The 22,186-nt window shown below is 43.6% G+C and overlaps 1 protein-coding gene across 3 annotated transcripts in view; it reads right to left on the bottom strand.

Moving 5' to 3' along the window:
- Positions 1-6,918: 6,918 nt before the first annotated feature.
- The window catches only part of PIP5K1A (phosphatidylinositol-4-phosphate 5-kinase type 1 alpha), a 44,290-nt gene continuing 29,022 nt past the window's right edge, over positions 6,919-22,186 (bottom strand). Inside the window, exons 7-15 of one of the 3 annotated variants that reach the window (XM_027097758.1) lie at positions 17,864-18,163; positions 15,062-15,267; positions 13,282-13,365; positions 12,425-12,473; positions 12,136-12,220; positions 10,926-11,072; positions 10,601-10,730; positions 7,707-7,755; positions 6,920-7,457 (exon numbers count right to left, since the gene is read on the bottom strand). In XM_027097758.1, the coding sequence (XP_026953559.1) occupies positions 7,455-7,457; positions 7,707-7,755; positions 10,601-10,730; positions 10,926-11,072; positions 12,136-12,220; positions 12,425-12,473; positions 13,282-13,365; positions 15,062-15,267; positions 17,864-18,163 (1,053 nt within the window). In that variant the 3' untranslated portion in view covers positions 6,920-7,454. Of the gene's footprint in view, positions 7,458-7,706; positions 7,756-10,600; positions 10,731-10,925; positions 11,073-12,135; positions 12,221-12,424; positions 12,474-13,281; positions 13,366-15,061; positions 15,268-17,863; positions 18,164-22,186 lie in introns of all 3 variants that reach the window. The other 2 variants (XM_027097756.1, XM_027097757.1) reach the window with 2 other exon arrangements.

Raw genomic sequence — 22,186 nt, 5'->3', positions numbered from 1 at the left:
AGCTACACGATGTAGAGAACTTGGAAGGGAACATAATAAAGTCTGCCCTTGTGGAGCTTGTATTCTATGGGGAAGGCAGATAATAAACCAGTAAGTAAATATATTGTCAAATGATAAAACTAGGATGGATGTGTTTTCCTTTTTATATAAACAGAATATTAGGGAAGACTTACAGTTGAAAAGAGACCTGAAGGATACCTGGGGGAAAGAGAAAGTGCAAATGCCCTGAGGCAAGAGTGTACTTAAGACCATGAAGGCTGGAGTAGAGGGAGAGAGAGAGAAGAAATGAGGCCAGAGAGGCAAAGGGAGTGGAAAGGTTGAATCATGTACAGTTGCAAAGATTATTTTAAGGACTCTGAGATAGGAGCTGTTGGAAATTTTCAGAAGAGGATCACTCTGGCTGCTGCATTGAGAACAGACTGTGGGGGGAAAAGAACAGGATATAGACCAGTTAGCAGACTACTTCAGTGATCAGGTATGCTGGTGGCTTATTGTAGGGTGGTAACAAGACGTGAAAATAGTGACATATGGATGGATTTTGAGTATGTCATACGATACAAAACTTAGAAAATTTGCCAGTGGATTTGTTGGAGGATGTAAGAAACGGGAGTGTTAAGGAAAACACTAGAGTTGATTCTAAGCAACTACAAGAATGGAGGCACTATTTCTGAAGATGGGCTAGGAGGGGCAGGAACCAGAAATTTAGCTTTGGACATGTTAGATTTAAGATGCCTGTTAGACACCTAAATGGAGATGTCAAGTAAGTGGGTAGATATATGAGTTTGCAGTTCAGAAAAACGATCTGGGCTGGAGATAGAAATTTGGAAGTTTTTAGCTAATCATGAGGTGACAGGGGTGTTTGACAAATTATACAGGGCCTTTAAAACTTTAAAACATTACCTAGGGAGTGAATGTAGACTAAAAGAAGGGGGCCTATGATTGAACCCTCGACATTTCAACATTTAGAGGTTAGAGAGGAAAGGAGGAACCAGAAAAGAGGATGGAGATGGAGCAGTGTAGCACCTTGGTAAGGACAACCGGGAGAAAACACATAGTATCCCAGAAGCTAAATGAAGAAAAGTATTTCGAAGAGCAATAAACTGTCAGATGCTGCTGACATGTCAAGTAAGATGAGGACTGATATATTTAGCAACACTGAGGTCATCAGCGACCTTAATAAAAGATGTTTCAGTTGGGTGGTCAGGGTAAAAACTTGGAGTGAGTACAAGAGAGATTGGGGTAAAAAAAAAACTATCTGTAAAAATTCACTTCGGGACTTCCCTGGTGGTCCAGTGGTTAGGACTCTGCACTTTCACTGCCGAGGGCACGGGTTCGATCCCTGGTCAGGGAAATAAGATCCCACAAGCCGCACAGCGCAGCCAAAAAAATTCATTTGTAAGACAATTGGCTAACATTGACCACTGCCTGGGTATTATTAAGGAATTATCAATTTTTAAAGGCATGATAATGTTGTTATGTTTAAAAAGAGTCCTTATCTCTTGAGTTATATATATTGAGGTATTTATGCATGAACGGATATGATGTCTGCGATTTAACTTAATCCTTTGGAGGTGAAGAGAGAAAGGAGGGGTGGGGTAGAAAGTATACATAAAACAGATTGGCCTTATTTGTGTTGACAATTATTGAAGCTGGGTGATGCATACATGTCAGTTTCCTATACTCTACTTTTGGTTTGGAAATTTCCATAATAAAATTTTTTGTAAAAAAAGAGGAGAGGGCTTCCCTGGTGGCGCAGTGGTTGAGAGTCCGCCTGCCGATGCAGGGGACACGGGTTCGTGCCCCGGTCCGGGAAGATCCCACATGCCGCGGAGCAGCTGGGCCCGTGAGCCATGGCCGCTGAGCCTGCGCGTCCGGAGCCTGTGCTCCGCAACGGGAGAGGCCACAACAGTGAGAGGCCCGCGTACAGCAAAAAAAAAAAAAAAAAGAGGAGAAATTAGAAATAACTCATGCTCTTTAATGAACTTTTAAGAAGTAATTTTACAGGAGATGATATTGAACTGTTTTTGTGTCTTTGAAAAACTAAAGAATGAACAGCTTGTTTTTTTCCTTTAAAAACAAGACGCCCCTTTATTTTTTTTGGCTGTGCCATGCAGCTTGCGATATCTTAGTTCCCCAACAAGGGATCAAACCCGGGCCCCCTGCAGTGGAAGCGCAGAGTCTTAAACCTGGACCACCAGGGAATTCCCAAGAATGAAGAGGATAATCTGAAATCTATTTTAACTGGCTAATCTTTGTTTAGAGTGAATGAGACTCCAACTGCGGTAAATAACTTTCAGAATAGCTGAGATTGACATGCTTAAAACATTAGACCAGGATTTCCAGCTTTATAATCCTATGGTTTTGATTTCCCTCATTTTTGCAACAGGCCCTACTTGCATCTGAATACAGATGGCAGGGTACAGCTGCAGAATAAGTGGTAGCTGCTACCCACCACTAGAGGGACCCTCTGACCATCTAGTGCACCCACTCAGCAGCTGCCTGAGTATGTTGAAGGGTGACGAGGTATGCAAAAGCTTTTAAGTTTCATTAGGTCCCATTGGTTTATTTTTGTTTTTATTTCCATTTCTCTAGGTGGTGGGTCAAAAGGATCTTGCTGTGATTTATGTCATAGTGTTCTGCCTATGTTTTCCTCTAAGAGTTTTATAGTGTCTGGCCTTACATTTAGGTCTTTAATCCATTTTGAGTTTACTTTTGTGTATGGTGTTAGGGAGTGTTCTAATTTCATTCTTTTACATGTAGCTGTCCAGTTTTCCCAGCACCACCGATTAAAGAGGCTGTCTTTGCTCCATTGTATATTCTTGCCTCCTTTATCAAAAACAAGGTGACCATATGTGCGTGGGTTTATCTCTGGGCTTTCTATCCTGTTCCATTGATCTATATTTCTGTTTTTGTGCCAGTACCATACTGTCTTAATTACTGTAGCTTTGTAGTATAGTCTGAAGTCAGGGAGCCTGATTCCTCCAGCTCTGTTTTTCTTTCTCAAGATTGCTTTGGCTATTCAGGGTCAGTTTTTGCACAGCAAAGGAAAACATAAACAAGACGAAAAGACAACCCTCAGAATGGGAGAAAATATTTGCAAATGAAGCAACTGACAAAGGATTAATCTCCAAAATTTACGAACAGCTCATGCAGCTCAATATAAAAAAAACAAACAACCCAATCCAAAAATGGGCAGAAGACCTAAATAGACATTTCTCCAAAGAAGATATCTATATTACCAACAAACACATGAAAGGATGCTCAACATCACTAATCATTAGAGAAATGCAAATCAAAACTACAATGAGGTATCACCTCACACCAGTCAGAATGGCCATCATTAAAAAATCTAGAAACAATAAATGCTGGAGAGGGTGTGGAGAAAAGGAAACTCTCTTGCACAGTTGGTGGGAATGTAAATTGATACAGCCACTATGAAGAACAGTATGGAGGTTCCTTAAAAATCTAAAAATAGAACTACCATACGACCCAGCAATCCCACTACTGAGAAAGCCATAATTCAAAAAGAGTCATGTACCACAATGTTCACTGTGGCTCTATTTACAATAGCCAGGACATGGAAGCAACCTAAGTGTCCATCAACAGATGAATGGATAAAGATGTGGCACATATACAATGGAATATTACTCAGCCATAAAAAGAAACAAAATTGATTTATTTGTAGTGAGATGGATGGACCTAGAGTCTGTCATACAGAGTGAAGTAAGTCAGAAAGAGAAAAACAAATACCTTATGCTAACACATATATATGGAATCTAAAAAAAAAAAAATGGTTATGAAGAACCTAGGGGCAGGACAGGAATAAAGACGCAGACGTACTAGAGAATGGACCTGAGGACAGTGGGAGGGGGCAGGGTAAGCTGGGACAAAGTGAGAGAGTGGCATGGACATACACACACTACCAAATGTAAAATCGATAGCTAGTGGGAAGCAGCCGCATAGCAAAGGGAGATCAGCTCGGTGCTTTGCGACTACCTAGAGGGGTGGGATAGGGAGGGTGGGAGGGAGGGAGATGCAAGAAGAAAGAGATATGGGGATATATGTATATGTATAACTGATTCACTTTGTTATAAAGCAGAAACTAACACACCATTGTAAAGCAATTATACTCCAATAAAGATGTTTGTTTTTTTTGTTTTTAAAAAGAGTGATGAGGTAAGGGTAGCAGAAAGATCATTTTTTCCCTACCACATGTTCAGATTCAATTCCTTTTTGGGAAGAAGTCTTCTCCTTACCCAGCCTAAAGGAGGGCTGAGCCTGTGGCTTAAACTCAAATTCAAAACTTTGAGAATACCCAATTCCTCCTTTATTCCAATTACTTGTTCTATCATAAAGTTGTTTTCCTTTTTATTACCATCACAATTCTCTCCCTTCCTCTCCAGTTGATACCACCATCATCCTAGACGCACATCACCTCACACCTAAATTATTACAATCTAAACTGTCTGCTTTTTCTATCCACTGTGATAGAACTTTGTCAACAGATTAGTTTCGGACTTTTGTTTTGATCATGTCCCACTTACGGACAAAAATGTTCTATCCTTCCCCATTGCCTAGTTTAAAATAAAAATCCCTCAGCTTTTATCAGTCAGGTTTCCAGTGTTGCCTCCACCTATACTTATTCCAATATTCTCACTCAGGTCTCCCTCCACCATTGCTTTCACCATGATCTCTTCCTTGTTCTCTAGAACAGATCATTCTCATACCTCTAGGCCCTTGTGCTCAAGTGAAACTTTCCCCAACACTTCAGGCCCACAATAACCTCTCATCTTCTTTGACCTTTATATGCTGTATCACTCTTTCAGAGAACTGAAATCCTTAACTGTATCACATCTAACATGTTTGTGCGTGCACGTATGTGTGTGCTCCTCCTGGACACTATAAACCCTTGAAGGTCAATTACTTCTTTTGACCTTCAACTGCCCAGTGCATTCATGGCTCTTGCTCATTAGCTGCTGCATAAATATTTGTAGAATGACCTTAACAAGGTAGGGAATAATGGTGTGGAAAGGAACATTTTTTAGTTTGTTTCTCTCCAAATCTCCCCCACCGCCTTAGAACATCCCTTTTTGTCTAGTTTCCCATTCCAGTAAAATAGCCTAAGCTCAACCTCACAGAAGAGAAAAACACATAGCTGAGGAAAGCAGTCTCTATGCTTTTCTAGGAGTGAGAGACACCCTGGGGCCAGGTCAAGGGAAGGAAAGGCAGAGAATCCTAGGGCCAACCAACCTCAAGCTTGCTTTTCCCACTGTCCCTCTCCTTTCCTCCTAAACCTGAGTAGAATTTTGAGCTATGGGTCCCCAAATCCCTAGGCAACAGACCCACATTAATTCCCTTCCTATTCATTCACAGCTTTTCCTTGTCAAGTGTAAGTTGTTAAGAGGGAGGAGGTGACCAGAAGGTAATGAATAAAGCCATTTCTTTCAGCCTGAGTTAGACTGAAATTGGAGTGAGGAAAACTGGAAAGGATGCATTTGTTCAGGGTAACATGAACAAAACTGAGCCTGATGTAGGAGGGTGGAGCAGATGGTATATGAAAAAGAACCAGGAAGAAGCAAGAAGTCTAAATAACTGATGAAAGTTTAATACATTAAAACCAGGTATTTATCACTTTTATATTGTATTTGCCATTTCTGAACAATACAAAGTAGAGGCAAATAGTGACACTTCATAAAAATGTTGATTCCCCATTCCCTTCCCTAAGACCCAGCCTCCCTCAAATATTCCCTCCCACCCCCTACAGAACTCTGTCCTGAATAAAACACTTAAATACATCATAAATAGTAAATTATGAAAAAAAAATAGCAAGAATTGTTTCTTTTCTTCTTGTAAAAAAGAACATGGCAGCAAAGACAGGCAGCCAGAAACTGGCTGGGGGTGTCTAATATAGACAGTTACTCGGGGTATGAGCTAACCTACTATCAAGGCAGGGTGGGATGGAGAGGGGACAGGATGGGGATTCAACAATCTGCCTGAGATGCCAGGCCCCCTTCTTCCCCTGACAGGGGGGAGGAGGATCAGATGGAGAACATGGGGAGGAGAGGGATTACACAGCCCGTTTCCACGTTCTCTGCATGAAGAGAGGTGGCAGGGCATGTGGCACAGCAATGACCTCACTAAGGCAAGAATCTCCTGGCTCTCCATGAGTTTAAGAGAATATTCTCTAGCCTCACAGTTGTGGACTACCTGTTAAACAGACACAGGTGTCCCCTTCTCCATCTCAGCTCCATGAACAGCAGAACACTGTTGGAAAAGGTGGTAAGAGCAAGGAAGAAATCTCCTTTGGAGAAGAATCTAAAATTCATTTGATAAGTCTTCATATTTAGAAAAACAAGCAGAATACATTTCAAATTGCAAAACAGTAATAATCATTATGGCCTGGCTGTGAGTAGGGTCCTGCCTAGGAAGGGTTCTGACCTTTTACCCCTATGACTGCCCCACTGTTTAACAAAAGGGGTAAAGATTACCCCATGTCCCACTCTCTCCATTCCTTCAGCTTTCAGAAATTCATTAAGAGAGGAGGAGTTAAAGAGGAGCTGCTCCTGGCAGAGCAGCTTCTGTTTCTCAAACACCAGGGCTCTTCTGAGGGAACCCTATGAATATGCATCTCACCAATACTTACAAAGTTCTGATCTGAAACTGTCTGGCTTGAAATTGTGTGCTATTTTTCTTTTCCTTTTTTAAGGAACCAAAAGAAGGCGGCTGGGAGGTGGTTAAACACCCTTACCCCCCAAAACACCTTTACAAAGATTACAGGGTGGACGGGCTTCCCTGGTGGCGCAGTGGTTGGGAGTCCGCCTGCTGATGCGGGGGACACAGGTTTGTGCCCTGCTCCGGGAGGATCCCGCATGCCACGGAGCGGCTGGGCCCGTGAGCCATGGCCGCTGAGCCTGCAAGTCCGGAGCCTGTGCTCTGAAACAGGAGAGGCCATAGCAGTGAGAGGCCTGCATACCGCAAAAAAAAAAAAAAAAAAAGAGTACAGGGGTCTTCTTCCACAGAAAAAGAGCTAAGGTTGGGATAATGTACCAGCCAGTCTGTCCTGAGGAAATTAAGAGTCCAGCTCCTGGTGAAAGGTAGATGAGGGGGAAGAAAACCACCAAGTCCAACAACCCCACTTCCAACAGGAAGAATGGGGGTTTGAAAACAATTCAGTTGTGGAAGGAAGGCTGGCTAGTAGAAAACCTGTGCCACCCAGCTCAGGAGTAGAGAGGATGCCGCTGTCCTCAACTGTCCGAGGCACTAATGCCCATTCATGAGGAAGGCGAAGTAGAAGAGGTTCTTCTTCAGGGAGGAGACGGAGAGCTCCCTTAGCCTCCATTACACTTTTTTTGATGACCAAGTAAAAGAAAACTCAGCATTGCTGGGTCAAGGGCTGACATCTTGGGATCACAGAGATGGTAGAATCTTGCTCCAGGTCTTCTGAGGATTTTTGTTCACTGGAAAAGGGAAAGGGTTTAAAGTTAAGGATGTGCAGTATGAGATGAGGCAGGAAAGGAATTCAAGTTTCCTTCTAGTTCAGTCTCAGCTTCCAAGTACAAGGTATCAGAAAAAAAATTTTTTTAAGTAAGATTTAGGGGGGCGCCCAGTCCCCCTAACCCTGCCAATTATGTTGCTGCTCCACTCCATCAGTGATGCTCTTTATACCCTTCCAAAGCATCCACCTCCCCCACATCCCAGACACTTACATGGATGAACTCTGACTCTGGAACTTCATGCTTTTCCAAGAGGGTTGAGCTAACAGGAGGGGGGAAAAAATGGAGGCAGAAAGAAGAATTAGTAAATAAATGAGAAAAGGGACTCTCAGGTCAAATCTCATACTACTTCTCCATTTCATTGGGAATCAATTTAGGATTCAAAAAGAAGGGGCTAAGAAGCTACCAGATTTGGAAGCACATTGTTTTAATTAACTATTTACTTTTTTGTCTTGACTTCTATAAAATATTTCCTAACACCCTCCTCTACCTTCTTCAATCCCCAGGTGTGGTAGGCACCCAATGAACACTGCCATCTGATAGTCATGCCATTGTGTAATTTTCTCCTCTTGAGTGTGGGCTGAATTTAGTGACTTTCTTCTAGTGAACAGAATGCACCACAGGAGATGTAAAGTCAATTCTGAGATTAGGCTACAAAAAGACTATAGCTTCCTCTTGGGTACCTGCTCTCTCACTTGTTTGCTCTGAGGAAGCTAGCTGCCATGCAGTGAGCTGCCTTATGGAAAGGACCATGTGACAAGGAACTGAGGGAACTGGCCAACAGCCAACAAAGAACTGAGCCCTTATCCCAATAGCCTACAAGAAACTGAATCCTGCCAACAACCACATAGATAAGCTTGGAAGCTGATCCTCCCCTGGGCGAGCCTTCAGATGAGACCACACTGCTGGCTACTAGCTTCACTGTAACCTCCTGAGAGACTTTAAGCCAAAGGCACCCAGCTAAGCTACACCCAGATTCTTAAGCTACATTATATCTGAGATAATAATGTTTGTTGTTTTTAGCTGCTAAAATTTGGGGTAATTTGTTACACAATAGATATTTTTGTACCTGGAAGTGAAGTACTGCTGTAATAAAAATCTAAAATGTGGAAGTGGCTCTGGAAGAGGGAACTGGGTTTGAGGACAGTTTTAGTGAAAGTTTAAAAGTGCCCTGAATATACTGTAGAATTCTGGACTTTAAGGGGATTGCCAGTAAGGGCTTAAAGTGAAAAAAATCTTATTAAAAATTGAAGGAAAGGGGATCTTTGCAATGTAGTGAAACAAAGTTTAGCAACAATGTCACCTACAGTTATGTGAAAAGTAGAATACGTGCCTCATGAACTGGGTGATCTGGCTAAGGAGATTTCTAAACCAAGTGCTGAAGGTGCCACCTGGTTTCTTCTTAACTTTTATAGTTAAAATATGAGAGAAGAAAAGTAAGTTCAGGGGAGGACTATTAAACAAAAGGAAGCCAAGACTTGATGGTTTTGAAAATTCTGAGCCTCTCCAGATAGCAAATAATGCTAAAATTAAGAAATGGATAAAATCTAAGGCACTGCCAGGAAAATGTGGTCTACAGATGAAGCCAAGGGTATGACTGTAAAACATCTGTTAAGAACTCAAAGTACTATTCAGTCATACAAAAGGTGATTCAAAAGATTAAGGGTATGTCTCTCAGATCCTCTCAACTTAACAGGATCTCTAAGAAGCATAGAGCTTATCAAGAAGGTATTTGTGGCTTCTGTCTAATAGCGTGAATCCCAATGAGATTCATAGGAGGCCCACAAAATCTTTGAGGGTATTATAGCAGCAGAAACACTGTCCTGCTTGGACTGAAAGGGACAGAAATAGTACACAATGAAAAGAGACCACTGGATCCCCAAAATTCTGGCAAGAAGCAGGCTGAGAAAATTACTCAGCAGCAAACACATTGTAGTTTTCATGAAAAAGGAAGACTCAAAAGGCAAAACCAAGAGTCCCAAAGGTAGAGCCAAGAGCCACGAATTATTCTCATGCTTTGAGACCTGATAAAAGAAACTCCAACATTTGCTGGGGTTTAGACTAGCTATGGATCAGACTCCTCTGTGCCTCCCGTTCTCCCTTTTTTATACAGGAATGTGTGAAGAGATTATCTATTGTTTGTCTCATCATTGTATGCTGGGTGTGTGGGGAGAAGATAGCCTGTCTCTTTAGTTTCACAGTCCACAGTGATCGCTGCTTCCTGATACACTCTTAGGTAATTCATTCCTCAAGTGTGGGCTAGATTAAGTGACTAGAATGCAGAATAGGAGACTTGGTTATGAAAGACTGTGGCTTCTGCTTAGGTGCATGCACTGTCACTTGCTCATGCTAAGGGAAGCGAGCTGCCATGTTCTTAGTTGTCCTATGGAGGGGCTCATGTGGCAAAGAACTGAGGGAGGCCCGCAGAAAACAGCCAGCAAGAAACAAAACCCTCAGTCCAGCAACTCACCAGAAACTGAATCCTGTCAAAAACCACATAAATGAGCTTAGAAGTGAAGCCTCTCAGTTGAGCCTTCAGATGAGCCTAGCCCTGGACAAAGAGCTTCACTATCATGAAAGACCTTGAGCCAGAGGACCCAGTTAAGCTGCACCCAGATTTCTAACTCACAGAAACTATGATATATGTTTGTTATTTTAAGTCACTAAGTTATGGGGTAATATATTATGATGTAATGAGATGATTAACACACCAAAAACAAAAAATTAAATCACAATCTTTACACTGGATCCTTTTGAAAGGTTAACTGTTCACTGTCTTCAGTGCCTGGGAATCTTTCCAGCCTTAAATCCTAAGCTAAGAATTCTCACTTAACTCACCGGGAGATGAAGCATTAGTTGGGGTATTTTGATTGAATACCAGAAAAGTCTGTACATAAAGACTTCCCACCACCCCCTAAAAATGCAGAGATGTTGATACACTTTTCCAAATCACTAAAGATGAGCTCTTAGGAAGATGAACATGCAAAAATCTAGTGAAGAGCAAAAGACAAACAATAGTCTCTGGAAAAAACAGAATTATGGAGGTTCTCAAGGACCTGAAGAGAGAGATGAGAAGATTACATGGAGAAAGGGGCCAAGGAACCAACCTTGTAGTTAGCATTTGCAAAGTCTCTCCAACTACAGGTGAGAAATAGGGGTCAGGAATAGTCGAGACCTCACTGATTTTCTCTAAAGGTGGAGTCTGAGGTAAAACATCAGGACGACCGAAGTGGACGCCTGGAAAAAAGAAAGGGGAAGAAAATCAATAAATAAAAAAGAAGAGAAAAGGGGGTGGGGAAAATATAGGAAAAAATATGTAGCAACTTGGATTTTCATGGACAGGAACGGGGAGTAGAGGTCCTAAGCAGACAAGGACTCAGAAGGAAGGGAGGGAGTGCCCCATCACACGGGGACCCCAACCCTGGCGCTGACCTGGCTCCACTTCCGCCTTTGTTGTCACTTGTGCCTTGTGTTCCCCAGAGACCGATGGCTGGTAAGTTACGCAGGAGTTGCCGCTGGGGCCTGCTCGCCGAGAGAAAGATGAGCCAGACCGAAACTTTTTGGAAGGAGAGGGCTTCACTTCAAAAGGGAAAGAGAGAGCCTACTTAGCACCCACCTCGGAAACCGTCACCAAGACATAGATACAACTTGCTAGCGTCCCCAACACAAACCCAAAGTTGTTCCTCTGCAAAGCAGGAAAAGGGGTTAATGTCAACAAAGATGGGCTCTATGAACTACTCTTCAGAGGAGGGGGCATCTCAGTCCACTTCACTTTGGAAAAGAAGCAGAGAACCTAGAGGAAAGGAGACACATATCTCTCCCCTCCTACAAGCAACCTCAATGGCTTTGCTTCCGCCTGATGACATGTATCCTATTCTGTAATTCCTTTGTTCTTTAATAGTATCCTTCAGTTAAACCAGACAAAGATGACCCTTTCACTCTATATCCCTGTAGCACTTACACACACAGCACGATGGTGATACTTTACACTTGTTTATATATCACTTTGAAAAGACTTTGAAAGGATTTTTCCATGTTTCTTAAGACTGTTTGGCATGCCTAAGTCCACTCTGCCTCACCGAGGGACAACTGATGCCTATGATGAGGAGACAGAGATGGGAAGGAGGAGCTGGAATCTGCCAGTGGCAGCAGCGTGAAAGGTTTGGAAAGAAGAACATTGGCACTTCCCAACGAAGAAAGTTGAGGGAAGAGACTAAGAACACCTGCTAAGCAGAAATGAGTAAGTGCTTCTCCAACCTTATGATCCTAATCTAAGAACTTCCTGGCCTTGGGGATATGGTAATATTCTTGCCTATCTCTGACCATAAAAGTCCAGCTTCGCCTATCTCAGCCTGTGGCATGGGTCCTACACCCACAACTAAACATTTTTACAACCCCACCAATTTCTCAGAAATGCCCCTCCCCTCAATGACACATGTAGGGATTGCCAGGGGGAAAGCAGCAACTTGGAAACAACTGAGACAGACAAAGTGACCGACATAAGGATGGGCAGCAGCTCTCACGGGATGTGGGTAGAGTAGGAGAAGCCTCTGGCTTTGGCAGTTCCCTGACAGAGGTGTCCTGCCCCCCATCTCTTGAAGTAAGGGAGCCATTGGAGGGTCATCTGGCAGAAGCCACTTACAGAGGATCTTCTTGAACACTGTAGTGCACATGAAGCGCTGGAACCGTTCGGCGTAGAAGCTTGGGCGATGCACTGATACGGTGTCCTGCAGAGCAAAAGAGATGGCTGCAGAGTTAGAGAGGAGGAGGCCCAGCAAGAGGATCTCTGGTCCAAGGGCCATTTTTCCCTAGGATGAGAGCCTAGCAGAAGGGTAGAACCCACAAATGAAATAAGGTAAGAGGAAACTGAGGGGGCAAATCAGAAGTGAGAGAGGCAGAAAGAGGAGAGCCTCTAGCTGACTGCTACTCACCCCATCATGTACCAGAGCTTTCCAAGAGTGCTCCAACTTCTTAACAAACCTGACAAGAAAAATGTATATCATGCATTCAACATTAAACGAATGACCTTATAGTTTTCTACTTTACAGAGTTAAAAGAGCAATCGCAGTAGCAAAGAGAGAGACCGGGAAAGCACCCCCACTATTATGCTGGCTTTCCAAAGAACAGACAAGGTAGTGCTTATTCCACATGGAGATCGAAGCTGTTTCTAGATAAGTCGATTATTGCCCCCCTCAGAAAGGGGTAGTTAATATGTCCCGGCAAGTCAGGGACAAGAATATTTATTGTAAAAGGGGAGCTGGAGGGACAGATGGGCAAACCTGGAAGGGGGTCAAGTACTGTCCAGTCCTCATTAGTACCTGAAACCTTACAGGAGCAAAACTGGGGTCTAACATTTCCAGCTCTTCCTTCACTACCACACCACTGCCTGAATTCCACAGGCTAATGCTTTTCACAGAACACAGTGATCCTCTTGTTTTTCCTCCATGGAAAGGAGGGATGTGTTTCCAGCTGTATCCTAATGTGGAGTATGACTCATCTCACAGGTCTTCCACAAAAAGCCAGAGAGATGGCGTTTCTACCCTGGTGCTTCTAAGGACTGACTCAGCTTTCCACAGAGGTGTATGCTATGTTTGGGGAGATGGTGGGATAAGGAAGCCAACAGACAGGCATAATCAGGAAATAAAAAACCATCTGAAACCCAATGAAGCAAGCAGCCAGACTGCAACTTACTCTTCTTGCTTCAGGAAGAATTTGGTGACACCCATCTAAAACAGCTATGTGAGTAAATCCACATCCACTCTACTCCTAGGATCTATATGCTCCTCACCTGTAAGATTGAAGAATGTCAATGATCCCAATATAAAGCAGCAGCCTTTCCCCTTTACTATTCCGGGCCGGGATGCCACCCATACTGGGGAAGACAAGAAGGAAAGAGTAAGAAAATCTTTTGTCTAGCAGGCAGAGGCTTCTGCTAACCTCAAATCAGATCAGGACATGTAACTGAGACCTAAGCATAGTTAGAAGTCCCATCTTCCATAAGCTGGGGAAGAGCAAGAGACTTCGCCCAGCCCCACCCACTTTGGCTTATGTATTGTAACCTCTTTCTCTCCAAATCTCACCTGCCTGCCTCTCCCACCCCAAATCCATGGAAGAGAATCTAAAAATCACCCCTACTCAGCAATTTTAGGAATACTCTCCCAATTAACTCTAAACTTTCTTAGTACTCTACTCTTTTTTTTTTTTTTTTGGCTGCGCTGCAAGGCTTGTGGGATCTTAGTTCCCTGATCAGGGATCGAACCGGGGCTCTCGGCAGTGAAAGCACAAAGTCCTAACCACTGGACCGCCCAGGAATTCCTCCCCAGTACTTTCATATTTTAATTTATGCCCACTGAGACACTCTTCTGGAGAGTCATGGTAAAGAATACTTTAAAATGAAACCACTTAAAAGACATTTGATACTTTAGTAACTACACTTCCTTGATCCATGATGGTAACAAAGACGCCTTCCATAAAGAAGTCTATAATAAATTGTTTTTGATGAAGTTCTAATATAATTTGCAGGCGTGCATCTAAGACTCTGAGTGAACATTTTTTAAAAAGTCTTGGACTTCCCTGGTGGCACAGTAGTTAAGAAACTGCCTGCCAATGCAGGGAACATGGGTTCGATCCCTAGTCTGGGAAGATCCCACATGCTGCGGAGCAACTAAGCCCATGTGCCACAACTACTGAGCTTACACTCTAGAGCCCATGAGCCACAACTACTGAGCCCACGTGCCACAACTACTGAGGCCCATGCATTCTAGGGGCCCGCATGCCGCAACTACTGAGCCTGCGTGCTGCAACTACTGAAGCCCACACACCTAGAGCCGGTGCTCCGCAACAAGAGAAGCCACCGCAATGAGAAGCCTGTGCACCGCAACGAAGAGTAGCCCCCATTCGCCGCAAGTAGAGAAAGCCTGCACGCAGCAATGAAGACCAAACGCAGCCAAAAATTTAAAAAAAAAAAGTCTTGGGACTTCCCTGGTGGCACAGTGGTTAAGAATCTGCCTTCCAATGCAGAGGACGTGGGTTCGATCCCTGGTCAGGGAACTAGATCCCACATGCATGCCTCAACTAAGAGTTTGCATGCCAAAACTAAGGAGCCCACCAGCCGCAACTAAGGAGCACACGTGCCGCAACTAAAGGAGCCAGTGAACCGCAACTAAGGAGCCATCAAGCTGCAACTCAGGACCTGCCTGCCACAACTGAGACTCGGTACAACCAAAAATAAAAAATAAATAAAATAAAAATAAAATAAAATAACAAAAAAAAGAAATTATATGTTTGTTTTAAAATAAATAAATAAATAAATAAATTTTTAAAATTCCAAAAAAAAAAAAGTCTCTTAATTTTGAATAGTTCTCCTTCCCAGATGTACAAATCCCAAATTTAAGACATCTTCCTTTCCTTTTACATTCTTAGGAAAGCTCATCCTATAGTTCTGTAAGCATTAAAGCTATTGACTTAACTACTGAATAAAGGCTACTCCTTCTCAGAAGCTGCGTCCCTCCCTCAAGAAAAAGTGCTCTGAGCCTATGCACTCCTTCCCAGCGCCCGAGTCCACTCACTGGTCCTCAGTCTCCATGGTGCCACCTCGTCGAGCCTCGCCCTGGATAGATTCCATGGCTGTGGAATAGAGAGCCTTTTGGGGGGCTGGTCTGCGAGTGTCAGTTGAATATTGTGCTTCATTGCCTAAAGGCTCTCGTTGTGCATAATCTATGTTATGGATTGACACCAGGAGGCTATAGTCCATTATCTTGAAGCTCTGCAGCACCTAATGGAAGGAAAAAACATGATCTGAGCCTTGGGAGGTATGAGAATCTTTTTTCAGGATCTCACAGCTTTCCTGATCTAACTGTTTTTGATAGCGAACCTCCAGAGCTATAACCACAGGATCAGCCTTTGCTCCTCCTACTCCTTGGAGAACAGTACATTGACCTCCTCTGGTCACCCTTCACTGATATCCCTTCAGCTTTCCTTCACCAGAGTACATACAAATTAGGCCACGGCCTAGCCCACAAGATCCTCTTTGTTTGTTCTTTCCTTGTATCTCTTCACGAAAAGAGCATTATATTCTCAATGAAAGAAGAAACACATATTTGAGCTCTAAAAAATCCACAAGGAGGGTCTGGTAAAAGTAAACTTTGTGACAGAGCAGATCTGTGGCAGGTCCTTATATGGCCAGCTTCACTTCAGTTCATTATTTGCTGAATCCTTACCATCTGTAGGCACTGTGCCTGCTTATGTGGATACAAAGATACGTGAGAGCTTCTGTCCTCATGGATATTATAATTTAGAAAGGGAAACTAATGTAAAAATAAAAACAATACAGTCTACTATGTGTAACAATGCAAGTGCATACATGATTGAGGAATACTACAGAGACATACATAAATAGGTTTATGAGGGATCGATTAGAGAGAAAATAAATGCAAGTAAATAAAGGAAGGAAAGAAGAATGCCAAGGCCTGGAAGCATGAAACAGCAGGCTACATGCAGGGAGGTATAATTTGGTGTTGCTAGAACATAAAATGCAAAGGCTAGGTGTTTGGCACGAGAGAGAGGATGGTAGGGGCAAGACAATGACAGGTCTGATGTGTCATATTAAGGAGCCTGGATTGTCTCCTACAGTTCTCAACCTTGTATATTTCCACCAGTTCCAGCAGCTCACTTTGGGGGTTTTGGTAGGTGGATAGAGTAAGGGATAAAGAGAGTTCAGGACTGATTCTTGGCCTCTCCCGCCGTGGAGCACAGGCTCCGACGCACAGGCCCAGAGGCCGTGGCTAACGGGCCCAGCCACTCCGCGGCATGTGGGATCCTCCCAGACCGGGGCACAAACCTGTGTCCCCTGCATCGGCAGGCGGACTCTCAACCACTGAGCCACCAGGGAAGCCCAGGACTGATTCTTATGTGTGGTTTGAAAAACCTCTCTGCTCCACCAAGTCTCCAGTCCTCACAACCAAAAGAGCCAAACTAAAATAGGCATTATCCTGGAAGTAGACGCAGAGTAAGCAAAGAAAGGCAAGGATGGATAACATCATGGACTGAATAGAAGATGACAATCCTACAAAAGCAGTTTGCCAAAAAAAAAAAAAAGGGTGGAAAAATCAGTAGGGAAAGATGTCACAAAAACCAACAGATGTTAAGAAAGTGGAATCAGGGCTTCTCTGGTGGTGCAGTGGTTGAGAGTCCACCTGCCAATGCAGGGGACACGGGTTCTTGCCCCGGTCCGGGAAGATCCCACATGCCGCGGAGCGGCTGGGCCCGTGAGCCATGGCCGCTGAGCCTGCGCTCCGCAACGGGAGAGGCCACAGCAGTGAGAGGCCCGCGTACCGCAAAAAAAACAAAAAAAAAAGAAAGTGGAATCAATCAACTGTCAAACACTGCAGAAAATTCAAGGAAGGACTGAGAAGTACTCTCTATTCGGCATCTACGTGGTCATCGGAGAGAGCAGTTCAATTGAAGTGGTGAGAGCAAAAGCCAGGACACGGTGGGTTGAGGCAGGAATAGGAGAAGAGAAAGGGAAAAGAGAAATGGAGGCATCATTAAATGAAGACATTGAAAAACATTCTCTTAATCTTAAAATAAAAAAGAGATAAACTTGTTTGTATATAGATAGAAAATAGTTGAGGCTGAAGCCAGAGGTGGGAAAGGAAGTAAGTGATGAAGCAGTATCCTAGAGAAACAGGAGGAAATGGATCTAGGTCACAAAAGGGACTGACCTGGAATAATCGACCAAGTTGGGAAGAAAATATAGATTAAGGATGGTTAAGTGTAGATCCATTTATAAAGTGATGATGGAGGCAGGACAAAGGGATGGTACAGAATAGAAAGTTGAGGTAGTTTGTTGAGAAACAAGGCTGGAGGGATGAGAGTCAGAAACCTGTTTGAAGAGAGTGCCAATCAGGTGCAGTCTCTGGGAGGAACAGGAAATGGATTGATGAGGAATACTGAGGGCCCAGGTAGGGGTGGATATCATAAATCTGTAGAGATGCCAGTATACACAGTTGTGTGATTTTTTTCAGCAGCACTCAGCTTCTAAGATATAAATTTGGATTTGGCAGACAGGATCAAAAACTGAGCCATGATGGTGCTGGTATGAAAATAAGGAGAATGTATGCTTATGAGGCCCAGGACAGGTAGCAGGTAGAGAAAAAAAAGACGGGAGGGGAGTTAGACAAACGGGGAGAAAGTAAAAATGTAAAGGCATAAAGGATCTAATATAAAAGTTATTTTAAATGAAGTCTGGCACAGATGGAGCTAAGGAACAGAGTCCCATCTCCCACAGATTAGATGCCTAAGAACGACCAAGCTGTTTTACAGACTGAGATTTCTGGTGCCTGAGAGAGAAGGAAATGTGACAAACTCACCAAACAGTCGCGCTGCAGGGTCTTGCACAGAGCATTGTACATATCAGCATCCAAAAAGAGACCATCAGGGATGTCTTGTAAGAAGTCCAGGTCTTTAAGGGTGGGGAGAGGTTTCTCTCGCTCTTTTTGGGAAGCCCGCCTTTTGTAGGTTGAGCCCTTGAGGTCATATTTGATATGCATCTTGACTGACCGTGGTAAGAGATTGTTCATCACCACAATTCGAATGTTCTTACCACCTGCCTGCACACAGTACAGTCCATAGAACTTAGGCAGCAAAGTCCGAGGGTTCTGGTTGAGGTTCTGAGGACAAGAAAGTAAAAAGAAGTAGAAGAGCAAATTAGCTGATTTTCAATAAAACTCAAGGGCAAAAGCTGTCACCCCCCTTCCTTTGTCTGTTACATGGGATTCAGATACAATCTGCCCATAAGCCCACATTACATTTGTTTAAAATTTCCCAATGTATCTATCTCAATAATGAGCTCACCACCAAGCCGAGTGGAAGGCCTACAATACAGTAAGCAGTCAGGATACTAAACATATGATGAACATATTCCTTCAGAGAGGTTTAAGAGAAGACAGCACTGAAAAAGACTTAATGCTTAGCCTTCTGTATAGTATATTCTCGTGAGTATGAAAGGAGGCAAAGAAGAGTTCCCTAACTTCTCCAGAACCTCCAAGAGGTATCAGTCAGAGTAAGAAAAAATACAGTATTATCAAGGGAAGTAACCAACCTCATACTCTACTCTAGGAGCTGGACTAAGAATGGAAAGCAGAATCATCATTGAAAAAAACAAAAATAAACAAATGGGACCTAATTAAACTTAGAAGCTTTTGCACAGCAAAGGAAACCATCAACAAAATGAAGAGAAAGCCCAAAATATGGGAGAAAATATTTGCAAATGAAGTGACCGACAAGTGATTTTTCTCTAAAATATACAAACAGCTCATGCAGCTCAATATCAGAAAAAAAAAAAACCCCAATCAAAAAATGGGGACTTCTTTCGAAGATGGCGGAAGAGTAAGACGTGGAGATCACCTTCCTCCCCACAGATACACCAGAAATACATCTACATGTGGAACAACTCCTACAGAACACCAACTGAACACTGGCAGAAGACCGCAGACCTCCCAAAAGGCAAGAAACCCCCCACATACCTGGGTAGGGCAAAAGAAAAAAGAATAAACAGAGACAAAAGAATAGGAATGGGACCGGCACCAGTGGGAGGGAGCTGTGAAGGAGGAAAGGTTTCCACACACTAGGAAGCCCCTTCGCAGGTGGAGACTGCGGGTGGCGGAGCGGGAAAGCTTCGGAGCCGCGGAGGAGAGCACAGCAACAGGGATGCGGAGGGCAAAGTGGGGAGAGATTCCCGCACCGAGGATCGGTGCCGACCAGTACTCACCAGCCCAAGAGACTTGTCTGCTCACCCGCCGGGGCGGACAGGGCTGGGAGTTGAGGCTCGGGCTTCGGTTGGAGCGCCGGGAGAGGACTGGGGTTGGCAGCGTGAACACAGCCTGCAGGGGGTTAGTGCGCCACGGCTAGCCGGGAGGGAGTCCGGGGAAAAGTCTGGACCTGCCAAAGAGGCAAGAGACTTTTTCTTCCCTCTTTTGTTTCCTGGTGCGCGAGGAGAGGGGATTAAGAACGCTGCTTAAAGGAGCTCCAAAAAAAAAAAAAAGGAGCTCCAGAGATGGGCGCGAGCCACAGCTAAAAGCCCGGACCCCAGAGACGGGCATGAGACCCTAAGGCTGCTGCTGCCGCCACCAAGAAGCCTGTGTGCGAGCACAGGTCACTATCCACACCCCCCTTACAGGGAGCCTGTGCAGCCAGCCACTACCAGGGTCCCAGGGTCCAGGGACAACTCCCCCGGGAGAACGCACGGCACGCCTCAGGCTGGTGCAACGTCACGCCGGCCTCTGCCTCCGCAGTCTCGCCCCCACTCCGTGCCCCTCCCTCCCCCCAGCCTGAGTGAGCCAGAGCCTCCAGTCAGTGGCTCCTTTAACCCCGTCCTGTCTGAGCGAAGAACAGACGCCCTCCGGAGACCTACACGCAGAGGTGGGGCCAAATCCAAAGCTGAGGCCCTGGGAGCTGTGAGATAAAGAAGAGAAAGGGAAATCTCTCCCAGCAGCCTCAGAAGCAGCGGATTAAAGCTCCACAATCAACTTGATGTACCCTGCATCTGTGGAATACATGAATAGACAACGAATCATCCCAAATTGAGGAGGTGGACTTTGAGACTAAGATTTATGATTTTTTCCCCTTTTCCTCTTTTAATGAGTGTGTACGTGTAAGCTTCTGTGTGAGATTTTGTCTGTATAGCTTTGCTTCCACCATTTGTCCCAGGGTTCTATCCGTCCGTTTTTTTTGTTTTTCAATTTTTTTCTTAATAATTATTTTTTATTTTAATAACTTTATTTTATTTTACTTTATCTTCTTTCTTTCCTTTCCTCCTTTAGACAACGAATCATCCCAAATTGAGGAGGTGGACTTTGAGAGCAAGATTTATGATTTTTTCCCCCTTTTCCTCTTTTTGTGAGTGTGTATGTGTACGCTTCTGTGTGAGATTTTGTCTGTATAGCTTTGCTTCCACCATTTGTCCTAGGGTTCTATCCGTCTGTTTTTTAAAAAATTTTTTTCTTAGTAATTATTTTTTTATTTTAATAATTATTATATTTTATCTTACTTTATTTTATTTTACTTTATCTTCTTTCTTTTTTCCTTCCTTCCCTCCTTCCCTCCTTCCTTCCTCCCTCCCTCCCTCCCTCTCTCTCTCTCTCTTTCATTCTTCTTCTACTAATTCTTTCTTTCTACTTTTCTCCCTTTTATTCTGAGCCGTGTGGATGAAAGGCTTTTGGTGCTGCAGCCACGAGTCAGTGCTGTGCCTCTGAGGTGGGAGAGCCAACTTCAGGACACTGGGCCACAAGAGACCTCCCAGCTCCACATAATATCAAACGGCGAAAATCTCCCAGAGATCTCCATCTCAACGCCAGCACCCAGCTTCACTCAACGACCAGCAAGCTACAGTGCTGGACATCCTATGCCAAACAACTAGCAAGACAGGAACACAACCCCACCCATTAGCAGAGAGACTGCCTAAAATCATAATAAGTCCACAGACCCCCCAAAACACACCACCAAACGTGGACCTGCCCACCAGAAAGACAAGACCCAGCCTCATCCACCAGAACACAGGCACTAGTCCCCTCCACCAGGAAGCCTACACAACCCACTGAACAACCTTAGCCACTGTGGGGCCAGACACCAAAAACAACGGGAACTACGAACCTGCAGCCTGCAAAAAGGAGACCCCAAACACAGTAAGATAAGCAAAATGAGAAGACAGAAAAACACATAGCAGATGAAGGAGCAAGATAAAAACCCACCAGACCTAACAAATGAAGAGGAAATAGGCAGTCTACCTGAAAAAGAATTCAGAATGATAGTAAAGATGATCCAAAATCTTGGAAATAGAATAGACAAAATGCAAGAAACATTTAACAAGGACCTAGAAGAACTAAAGATGAAACAAACAACGATGAACAACACAATAAATGAAATAAAAAATACTCTAGATGGGATCAATAGCAGAATAACTGAGGCAGAAGAACGGGTAAGTGACCTGGAAGATAAAATAGTGGAAATAACTACTGCAGAGCAGAATAAAGAAAAAAGAATGAAAAGAACTGAGGACAGTCTCAGAGACCTCTGGGACAACATTAAACACACAAACATTCGAATTATAGGGGTTCCAGAAGAAGAAGAGAAAAAGAAAGGGACTGAGAAAATATTTGAAGAGATTATAGTTGAAAACTTCCCTAATATGGGAAAGGAAATACTTAATCAAGTCCAGGAAGCACAGAGAGTCCCATACAGGATAAATCCAAGGAGAAATACGCCAAGACACATATTAATCAAACTGTCAAAAATTAAATACAAAGAAAGCATATTAAAAGCAGCAAGGGAAAAACAACAAATAACACACAAGGGAATCCCCATAAGGTTAACAGCTGATCTTTCAGCAGAAACTCTGCAAGCCAGAAGGGACTGGCAGGACATATTTAAAATGATGAAGGAGAAAAACCTGCAACCAAGATTACTCTACCCAGCAAGGATCTCATTCAGATTTGATGGAGAAATTAAAACCTTTACAGACAAGCAAAAGCTGAGAGAGTTCAGCACCACCAAACCATCTTTACAACAACTGCTAAAGGAACTTCTCTAGGCAGGAAACACAAGAGAAGGAAAAGACCTACAACAACGAACCCAAAACAATTAAGAAAATGGGAATAGGAACATACATATCGATAATTACCTTAAATGTAAATGGA

The sequence above is a fragment of the Aethalodelphis obliquidens genome, unplaced genomic scaffold (genome assembly GCF_003676395.1).
Source record: "Aethalodelphis obliquidens isolate GAN/ISIS:26980383/991018 unplaced genomic scaffold, ASM367639v1 scaffold116, whole genome shotgun sequence".
Taxonomy (NCBI): domain Eukaryota; kingdom Metazoa; phylum Chordata; class Mammalia; order Artiodactyla; family Delphinidae; genus Aethalodelphis; species Aethalodelphis obliquidens.
Note: the sequence above shows the minus strand (reverse complement) of the source record. Positions and strands in the feature narration are given on the sequence as shown.